Source organism: Pinus tabuliformis, chromosome 8, assembly GCF_031772625.1.
Source record: "Pinus tabuliformis cultivar Carrire ecotype Pingquan chromosome 8, CPIR1, whole genome shotgun sequence".
Classification (NCBI taxonomy): Eukaryota; Viridiplantae; Streptophyta; class Pinopsida; order Pinales; family Pinaceae; genus Pinus; species Pinus tabuliformis.
This window is the reverse complement of record NC_142294.1, coordinates 686668915-686679727: the sequence shown is the minus strand read 5'-3', so window position 1 is coordinate 686679727 and position 10813 is coordinate 686668915. Positions and strand designations below refer to the sequence as shown.

Sequence of the window (10813 nt, the reverse complement as noted above, 5' to 3'; positions counted from 1 at the left end):
TCCCTTTGCAGACAGGACCGGCGGTCAAACTCAAACGTTTGATTTACTCCACGCAATGTATTTAATGCTAGCTCGCATGCTACTTTGGTTGATGGACGGCGGAAGACGATCAAGCAAATCGGACGGTGGACGGAGATTTCGGGAGGCCTTTTGCTGCTGAACGTTAGGCTCCGAAATGTCAGTTCTGCTGACGTATACAGAGGAGCACGCATCCAAATATGATTGCATCGGAGGCGAGCGTACAGAAACTACCTCACAGGAAAAGGCGGTCCGATGAGTGTCGGGTGGTTTGGAAGAGCGGTTTTTGGTGCATTAACTGCTGTTTCACGGTTTTGCCGTCGCTGTCCACAACGCCTGCAGTTGGAATTAATATTCCAACACATAGATTAACTAATTTTTTAATGAGATTGTTTAGTGTCCGACGACTCACCATTGTTATACACTTCCTCTCCATTTCCATTTTCTCATGTAGAACCGTGCTCTTGTGCGCTTACCTCTGCGTTTCTGAGTTATTATTGAATATTAGAAACATGCAACATATGGATTCTACAGTTGCTCACCAAGTAACGGGAGTTAATTCCGGACAGGAGGGCGGGGTTCCTGTCATCGATATTGGTCCTTCGCTGGATTCCCGTGATCCTTTAGAGGCTCGAACAGCGGAGTTATCTGTTGTTACGCAGATACGCAAGGCATGTGAAGAATGGGGATTTTTCCAAGTCATAAACCATGGAATCCCTGTAGAACTTATTGAAGAAGCACTGGCTACTTTGCGTGTATTCTTCGAGTATCCCAAAGAAGAGAAGGTGAAAGTCAGAGCACCGGCACCGGGAGGCGAGATTCTCATGGGTTACAATGGGTATCTACGGGGTCGATCGAATTATACGCGTATATGTACTATCATCCAGGCCCAACAGGGTGCAACCATTTTCCAGATGGCATGCCTCAATTGCGGTAAGATGATCGATATGGCATCTGTTAGTATTACTTCAAGTCCTGTTATTCATAGTAATTTTTCCGGATTATATTTGTAAAATAGTAATTAGTTGTTAGTTTAAATTAATAAATTATTCAGAGAGTTTTCTGCAACCTACTTTACATTACATCTGTATAAATGAAATTCTCGTTATGAATACAATTAATTTTCATTTTACACAGGCCATGAATTTTCATCTATAATTCTAAATATTATATGAACCTAAAACTATCCTTGCAAATACACATCAACAGATATTTTTATGTAATCTAAGGATTTCATTCATAGTCCTTCTTGTGTGGTGTACTGTACTATAGGTATGGAGTAACAACAGGTTCAAGAGTGCTCTGCATCAAGTTGTGAATAGTAGAGAGAGACGACGGTGTTCAGTTGGATTTGGTAGCATTCCAAACCCTGGTATCATAGTGAGGCCTCTTCCTCAGTTCACGACTGACATCAACTGCCCTGCTGCTTACACAACATTTTTGTTGAGTGATTATCTGGCCAAGAAACGCCGTGACAAGACAGACCCTCCTACTAATCCCGAAGACCTTGTCACCGTTTCCATCTACGCCATCCAGCCTATAGCTCAAAGCAATACAATATAGTTGCATATATGGACCCATCGTGGTTATCTATACCTAAGTCTTTAGATGAAATAGTTATTTACGCTGTATGAATGTATGATGGCTGCAACAGTGATATTAAAAATAAGTGATATGTAATATCCATAGCTTTAGCTCTAGCTTTAACAATGACTGTTGTTGAATAATCAAATATTGAAGAATGAGTGTGGTTGAATAACTAAATATTATTATTTTTTTGTTATTTTTTATTGATATTACAAAAAAAAATAATCTTTTAATTAGTATTTTTTAATTATAGGAGTATTATAAGAATTAATTTTTAAATTTTATATTTAGAATAATTTATATTCTTTCATGTAAACCAATTGTATTTCTAAGTTGGTATATTTTATAGTTTTAAATTTAATTGATATTTTGTTCATAAAGCAAAAATAAATTATTTTGAAAAGCATGAGAGATTTTAGGGATATTTTATTGAGTGATTCTATAATTTAGAAAAGATATGATTTATAGATCATTTGTTGAGTGATTTTAGAATTTAGAAAAATATAATTTATGGAGTGATTTATGAATGATTTATTGAGTGATTTTAAGAATTTAGGAAAATATGATTTATCAGTGATTTATGGAGTGTTTTGGGGGTTTATAAAATCTATTGCATTTTCTTAATTATGTCGTAAGACGTTCCACTCTGAAATCAACTCCCCAACTGCCTTTGTATCATAATCTTGACCGTCAAATCCATTGTTAGACGATTAAATGTTTTTCCACCATTAGATGCTACTAACTATCAAGTCAACTAAATCTTGATTTGCACTATTATAGCCGTAGTCCCATTTCATTCTTTCAACTCGATTCAGTGGCTCCGCTGGGTGCATCTAACCCTAATCCTATTCACTACGAGACACCATGAGGAACAACTCGGTTGTTCGATGCCAAGCTCCATGAAAACGCTCTGCAAAACCCTAACTCAGCTAGGGTTGCCTCTTGGGTGGCTAGTTCTGGCCTCTTGTTCATGCCGTTGCAGTGAACCAGTCTCCATGTCTTGCCTATCCACTACTACTACCAACTGCTACCCGAATACCATTCAGAATCCAATTTCACAAGGTGCGAGTAAGCCTAATTTTCATTGATGGGTTAGCAGTCTTTTATCGATTTACACATTAGGTATCTGAACATTGTTTTTTTTATTTTCTTTAATCTGGATAATTCTTTGTTTCTTGTCCTACGTGTAGGTCCTCGGGTTTTTTTGCAATTCAAGGCCTTCCAGCACTAAGGAAGGCACTTGAATTCTTCAGTACATGTAATATGTTTTGAACCCGTTATGATTCACCAAAAGGTCCTCTGGTTACCTTCAAATATATACATAAGTGCTCTATTTCTAAGTCCTTCCCTGTGTCCGGTTGCAGGGTTATTTCCGTGTTCAACAAGCATTTCCAAGGGCACTTCTAGTTACGGCACGCATGGCGATAGAGGGATACCCATGAATCAGGTGCAATTAAGGATGAAGTTCGAAATGGTATGAGTATCTGCATTGGGAACGACTTGCCTCCAACACTAGACTAGCTACCCTTATGGTTGGTCTTTGGCTCCATCGAAATTACTATTGAAAAATATTTTCTCTGTAAGTAGATGAAGATATGGGGATGTTGAAAATCGGAGATCTCGAACTGGGAAGAGCTTTCAAAGTACCTATCAAGAGCTATACTTTTGAGGTGGGTTTTCCTTTATGTTATTGTCTACACATTTTTCATGATATAGTCTTACAAAGCATGAACATATCTAGAACTTGTATGGTGAAGCCCACATGATGCATAATGTGGGCCCTTGACCTATGCACTCTATGATCCTCTATCTTTTTAGCAGGTGTTTGATCTCTCTAAACCTGTCATCTGCAACTTGTCACTCTGTGGTACAAAGCTCCTAAAGTGTTTTTGGGTGCAAAGCACTATTCTATGGCATTAGATATATGGGCTCTCGGTTGCGTCTTTGGTATGATGTTATTCAATCTGCAAATTTTGTATATCAAAAACTTGTAGGTTTTTGATAATTATTAGAGATTGCTCTTTGTTACTGCTGAACTATGTAATCTGCAAGCCTACAATGGAAAGCATATCAGAGTCTGAAAGCATAACAGTTCAATCCATACATAATTAAAGGCCTCATTAGTTGTTGCAGATCTTGTAAGTGGATGCCTAATAAACATTGAGTTACATTTGAGCTATGAGCATCCCTAGCTCAAAGTCACAGTACGCAAGGGACAGAATCGTACATGATCAGCATGATTATCTTTGAAGAAAGCTTATTCAAATCAGAGAAGTAATCCCAAGTCCTCACCTCGAATTTGATCCAACAAAAGGTATGATATGAGTGCAGTGGTATAATTTCTCATTCTGATAACTGTTTGGAACCCATGAAATCTGCTTGAACATGTCTATAGATTGATGACCCTAGTTAGGCATTGAGATCAATGATGGAAATGAGAAAGAATGAATATGTTTACAACATTTGGACTGATTGATGCAAGAATTAATCCTTAACTTTTGTGAAGGATGTTATCTGGAGGATACGACTTGATAATGTGACTTGTACTCTATGTTGATGAAAATCCCAACAACTGTTTTCAGGCTACAGAACATTCTGCAACTATTGTTATTGTTGTTTGAAATTTCATGGTTAGAACATGTGCAGGGAGAAGGAGATGAAATATTAGCTCGCTTTGAATGACACAGTTATGGGTCTAGCTATTAAAAATATGCGTTTTTTTCTGGGACACCATAAATTGAGTCCGATTAGATTGTGATGTGAAATTAAGTTATTATTATCATATAGGTTCTTATGTAAATATGCAACAGGTGAGACTGAGGTACAATTGTGAATACTATGTCTCAAAGAAGAGTTATCTCGAAGATGCAGTTTTATTTTTTTTGCTCTCGATAACAATAATCTCGCTGCACCAAAAGTAGCTCCAGTACCCCAGTATTTGTTTATGCTCTTTGTCTTGACTAAAAGAAAATTAGCTGCAAGGCCAAGCCTTCTGCCATACATTTCAAATTTGGTACTTCGTTTATTCATACTTGAAGCACTGATGTATATTTTTACAATGTGGCTGACACATATTTTTCCAATGTGGCTTCTTATGAATGTTTGTGCAATTCTTAATTTAATGGAGTGATTCTTATTATTAGATTTAGTCCCCAACTAGAAATTAAGCTAGATTTCCCAAACCAACTCTTGTTTTTCTAGTGGCATTCCAGTGCTTAACAATATTTGGCCTCCATCACCTCTTTTCCAAAATGAAAGAGAAAAAAGGGAAAGTAAACCTTTTCACTTAATTTTCAGTTATGTGTGTCACTTGAACAATCTGAGACTGTGATCATGAAAGTTTTTTGGCTCAAGTATCCCCAGCAGGAAGCAAGGAGCAAAAAGTAAACAGCTTTATGGAGACAACAAGTAAGGAGAAAAAGTAAACAACTTTATGAAAACATGCACAGAAAGGCTTTCAAAGGGTATTTCGTTCGAATGTTTGAATGGTTTTCTGTTGGCTACTTGAAATTGTTTCCATTAAATACAGGAAATTTGGAGACATGATTGACAAGGCTTTCAAAGGGTACTTTGCCCCAAATTTTAAAAGGCTCTAAGGGTTTTGAGCAACTAGTAGAAATTTTCAAAATAATTATTCACATCTATTTACCAAATTCATAATGTCCAGGCAATCTAATTATAACACATGGAATTTGAATGAAAAATATAAAATTATTTAAAATCCCAAAACAGAGTTTTGAGGCACAAGAAGAAAATTTTCTAAGACAATTATTAGCATCAAATCTATTTTTTACACATGGAATTTAAATGGAACTACAAATTGATTTTCATTTCCCAATAAAAATATTTAATTTCCTCAATATTCAATTTTCTTAATTCATACTTTTAAAGTAAGGCACCAATAGAAAAAATGAACATGGTAAATGGCAACACCATAGTCAATAATGATAATGTCAAAAGCCTATGAAAAGGTCATACCATGATGTCGTTGCTACCTTGTTGACCTACTTTCCCCTCAACATCTCTGAAATCCAATCCAAGCTAAGCAAAAGCTGCCATCTATTTCTTCACCAAGAATTCCACATTATATGCTCTTATCCACCTACTTCATCTTCAAAAGCATGCCCAAAATCATTGCGTTCCTTTTCCATTATAAGCAGGGAATGATAGGACATCCAAAATAGGTATAGATTGTAGGATAGAGTGGAGAATCTAGCAAACTATGTTGGAGAATTTGAGGGAGGGAGGAGAGACATGGATGCCATCTGTGGGACAAAACTCATCTCGTGCACAAGGAGTAGGGAGCCATTACAGGGCATTGGCTTGGTAGCAATCAAGAGAAAAGAAAGGTGTTGGGAAATGAGATTGTAGCCTTCTGCCATATACTGAAGTTCTACCACTACCCCCCATCTGTGAGTTTGTAGCCTTGTCTATTCTTTTATTCTCAAAAACACAACTTTTAAGGTCTGTCTAGGCTAGGATTCAAGGCATGAACACTTGCTGTTGTACAATAGGAGAATGAATGTTGGGTGATCTAGAACAAAACAAAGAAATCAATGGAAGATTTAATTTTGGTATCCAAGGAAATGGGCAACACCATTAAGTGCTACATTGTGTGCATGCTTCCATGTGGGGCTCTTGATGTTGTGAGAGTACTACATGAAAATGGTCATGTGGAAAAGTATAGCAAGACAGTCAGTGCTAGGGAAGTTATGAAGGCCAATTCCAAGCATGTTTTGGGGATACCCAGTTGCCAAGTATTGGTTCAGAAGACTGTTGTCTTGCCCCCTGATTCAGAGCTCCAAAGAGGGAAGATTTATTTCCTTATTCCTATTTACACCTTGAAAAAACATAAGGGTTGTAAGCCTAATTCCAATCAAAATAATCCCAAGTACCCTTCTCTTCAAATCCCACATGTCAAAAGTACTAAAGATAAGTGATTGCAGAGGGAAGCATCCCCATCTCCATCCACATCCCCATCCCCACCCCCATCCTCATCCTCATCACAACCTCTCACGTCCCTTCAAAGCAACAATGTGAATCAATCTGAGACCCTTTAGGAGAAGCCCGTTGGCATCAATCGGAGTGGCATTGTGACAGAGGTAGTAATATCAGAGCAGTGTTTCGCAGAGGTATTGTGTGATACATCGAGAACCCATCGGGATGGCAGGAAGTTCCATATGCCAAGAACGGGGCCTAAGAGTCACCGGATTAGCTGAATCGATGTGTGGCGGCCTACAGTGGAAATCATATCAGAGTCCGAATGCATAACAGTTCAATCCATACAAAATTAAAGGCCTTATCGACTGTTGCAGATCTTCCAAGTGGATGTTTAATAAACATGGAGTTACATTTGAGCCTTGGTCATCCCTAGCTCAAAGTCAAGGTACGCAGGAGATAGAATGGCACATGATTAGCATGATTATCCTTTGAAGAAAGTTGATTCAGATCAGAGAAGTAATCCCAAGTCCTCACCTGGAATTCGATCCAACAAAAGGTATGATATAAGTGCAGTGGTACAATTTCTCATTCTCATAACTTTTTGGAACCCATGAAAACTGCTTGAACAAGTATGTAGATTGATGATCCTAGTTAGGCCTTGAGATTAATGATGGAAATGAGAAAGAAGGAATATTTCTACAGCATTTATACTGATTGATTCAAGAATTAATTCTTAATTTTCATGAAGGATGTTATCTGGAGGATACAGCTTGATAATGTGACTTGTACTCTATGTTGATGAAAATCCCAACAACTGTTTTTGGGCTACAAAACATTTTGAAATTGTTGTTATTGTTGTTTGAAATTTCATGGCTAGAACATGTGCAAGGAGAAGGAGATGAAATCTTAGCTTGCTTTGAATGACACAGTTATGGGTCTAGCTGTTAAAAATATGTGTTTTTTTTTTGGGGGGAGGCCATAAATTGAGTCTGATTAGATTGCGATGTGAAATTAAGTTATTATTATCATATATAGGTTCTTTCATAAATATGCAATAGGTCAGACTAAGGTACAATTGTGAATACTTTGTCTCAAAGAAGAGTTATCTCGAAGATGCAATTGTATTTTTTTTGCTCTGGATAGAAATAAGCTCGTTGCACCAGAAGCAGCTCCAATACCCAAGTATTTTCTTGTGCTCTTTGTTATTGACTAAAAACAACTTGGCTTCAAGGCCAAGCATTCTACTTTACATTTCAAATTTGGTACTTTGTTTCGTCATACTTCAAGCGCTGATGTATATTTTTACAATGTGGCTTACACATATTTTTCCAATGTGGCTACTTATGAATGTTTGTGCAGTTTTTAATTTAATGGAGTGATTCTTATTATTAGATTTAGTCCCCAACCAGAAATTTAGCTAGATTTCCCAAACCAACTCTTGTTTTTCTAGTGGCATTCTAGTGCTTAACAATCTTTGGCCTCCATCACCTCTTTTCCAAAATGAAAGAGAAAAAAGGGAAAGTAAATAATCTAGCTCTTTCACTTAATTTTCAGTTTTATGTGTCACTTGAACAATCTAAGACTCTGATCTTGAATTTGTTTTGGTCTCAAGTACCCTCAGCAGGAAACAAGGAGAAAAAATAAATAACTTTATGGAAACAACAAGCAAGGAGCAAAAGGAAACAGCTTTATGAAAACATGAACATAAAGGCTTTCAAAGGGTACTTTGTTCGAAGGTTTGAAAGGTTTTCTGTTGGCTGCTTCAAATTATTTCCAGTAAATACAGGAAATTTGGAGACATGATTGACAAGGCTTTCAAAGGGTACTTTGCCCCAAATTTTAAAAGGATCTAAGGTTTTGAGCAACTAGTAGAAAAATTTCAAAACAATTATTGACATCTATTTACCAAATTCATAATGCCCAGGCAATATAATTATAACACACGGAATTTGAATGAAAAATCTGAAATGATTTAAAATCCGAGAACAAAGTTTTGAGACATAGGAAGAAAAATTTCCAAGACAATGATTAGCATCAAATCTATTTTTTACACATGGAATTTGAATGGAACTAGAAACTAATTTTCATAGCCCAATAAAAATATTTAATTTTCTCAGTATTCAATTTCCTCAGTATTCAATTTTCTTAATTCATAATTTTAAAGCAAGGCACCAATAGAAAAAACATTGAACATGGTAAATGGAAACATCATAGTCAATAATGATAATGTCAAAAGGCCATGAGATATGTGCGACAATTGTCAAGCCCATGGATGTTGTCAATCAAGTGGCCATAATGTCAAAAGAATCATTAACATGTATTGCTTCTATTATTTCTCAATTTTCCTTCACTGTTGACTGGTAAACATGATCCAACAATCAATATATGTTAACAGTGCATTGTAATTATTATGAATAATAAGTTGTTTAATCATATTAAAAAATATTTTCCTTTCAATTTGAATAGTTAATTTGTCTGTTATTATTAATATTATTAATATATATTTTAGTTTATATTTTTCTGAATTACTCATATATTAGTATTTATAAATTCACTGCAAATATCATTTATAATAATTTTGTTTATTTTTAATAATAAATTATCGTGATTTTTTTTCTTCTCCCTTTTTAACAATTTAGGTTAAATATATATTCTTAATACTTTTTCAAATGAGACTGAAGAGGGACATTTCCTAATAGTGGCACATTTGGCAAGGAAAAGCATCCCTGGTCCAGTGTGAATTCAAAACGCCTCATATCTATTTTAAATTGGTTCAATTAGAGCCTATTTCGGTGGCTAGTCAAGTTAGCCTTGGCACCTTGAATTTTGAAAAAATTAATTATTTTGGTTGTATTTTTAAAGAAAGAAATGGAAATAGTAGATAATGGTAAATGATAATCATCTTTTAGTTTTGGCCACAACATTTTCTGAGTTAATACATGGTTTTTTCATATAATATTGGTGTTGGATTTGACTTAATCCAAATAAAGAAGTATTTTTAATGGTTATATTTTCCAAAAACCACATAGTAAATAAATATACATAATAGATGAATATATATTTTAATTTAATGATTATATTTTCCAACAACGACATTCAAAACCACATAGTAAATAAATATACATAATAGAGGAATATATGTTTTTCTTATGAGTATTATGTATTTTGAGTATTGATTGGTCTATATTGGTCAATTTTAATGAACTACTCTTCCTAGAACTCACCATATATAGAATGCTCACTGTTAACTCATGGGATATAGATGCAAGTGTCCAATCTATGTATAAAGTATAATTTATAAAGTTGTGATGCAATTTTAAATGTGGAAATACAACCATCATATTTTTCATGATGTTATTTTTTTTTATTTGCCTCATCCATTATAATCTACTATTTTTAATCTTTTATTGAAACTTAAAAAACATCTTAGAAGATCAAGATCCAATCTTTGTTACAAGCATTATACTATCTATAAATTTTAGATAATGTAAATCATCTAGCTTTATCTTCCATATTTGCTTGCAATTTTCTTTATTAATTCTTATTTTCAAAGACCATTTAGATTTATTCCTTACTGTGTTCCCTTTGCAACATTTGGTGCAAATGCTAGTTCTACTTATTGTAAGCCTACAAAAAATTAGAACTAATAGTCAAATACATATAGAATTGGGCTAAGAGAGAGGAATGTCTATATTTTAATAATTATACGTACAATTTTTTTTTGAATGAAAGTCGGTCTAGTGGGGAGCTCAACGTAGGATTGTTTCATCTCTTACCTCGCCACTCTTTGCTATACTAGTGTGGTAGAAATTATTGATTCGACACAAAATACCATGTTAGGAGTCTCGTTGGAATGAGGGATTTAAAACATTTAATGATAATTTACCTATGCATCAATTTCTTAATGTAATTTTCATATCCATGAGATCAATAACTATTATATTAGATTTACTTTCGAAAATAAATTGCATATGCCTGAGATTAATAAATATTATGCTAGATTTTGTTTAGAAAATAAGTAAATGTTTGCATGCATGAAAATAACTATTGTGCAAAGAAGTATATGGTTTCATGTAATAAAAATAGTTATTGTGCAAGGAAGTATAGGTTGCATGCCAAAATAGTTGTCACGTCTTGAATTTTGATTTCCTGAAAATATTGCATCAATTACAGAAAAATAGAGTCCATATATGCCTTCATATCTCCCATACTGTGATATATGGGGAAAAACTGAAAGAGGTTTTTGTAAATTAGTCCATTCTAGCAC

The 10813-nt window shown here is 34.8% G+C and overlaps 1 protein-coding gene across 1 annotated transcript; it reads left to right on the top strand.

Annotated features, from left to right (window-relative positions):
• The first annotated feature begins 530 nt into the window (after positions 1–530).
• LOC149237446 (homoarginine-6-hydroxylase 2-ODD-C23-like) lies at positions 531–1581 on the top strand. The gene is made up of 2 exons (XM_089369275.1): positions 531–974; positions 1291–1581. The coding sequence occupies exons 1-2, from the start codon at positions 531–533 to the stop codon at positions 1579–1581; spliced, it is 735 nt and encodes a 244-aa protein (XP_089225401.1).
• Positions 1582–10813: the final 9232 nt, after the last annotated feature.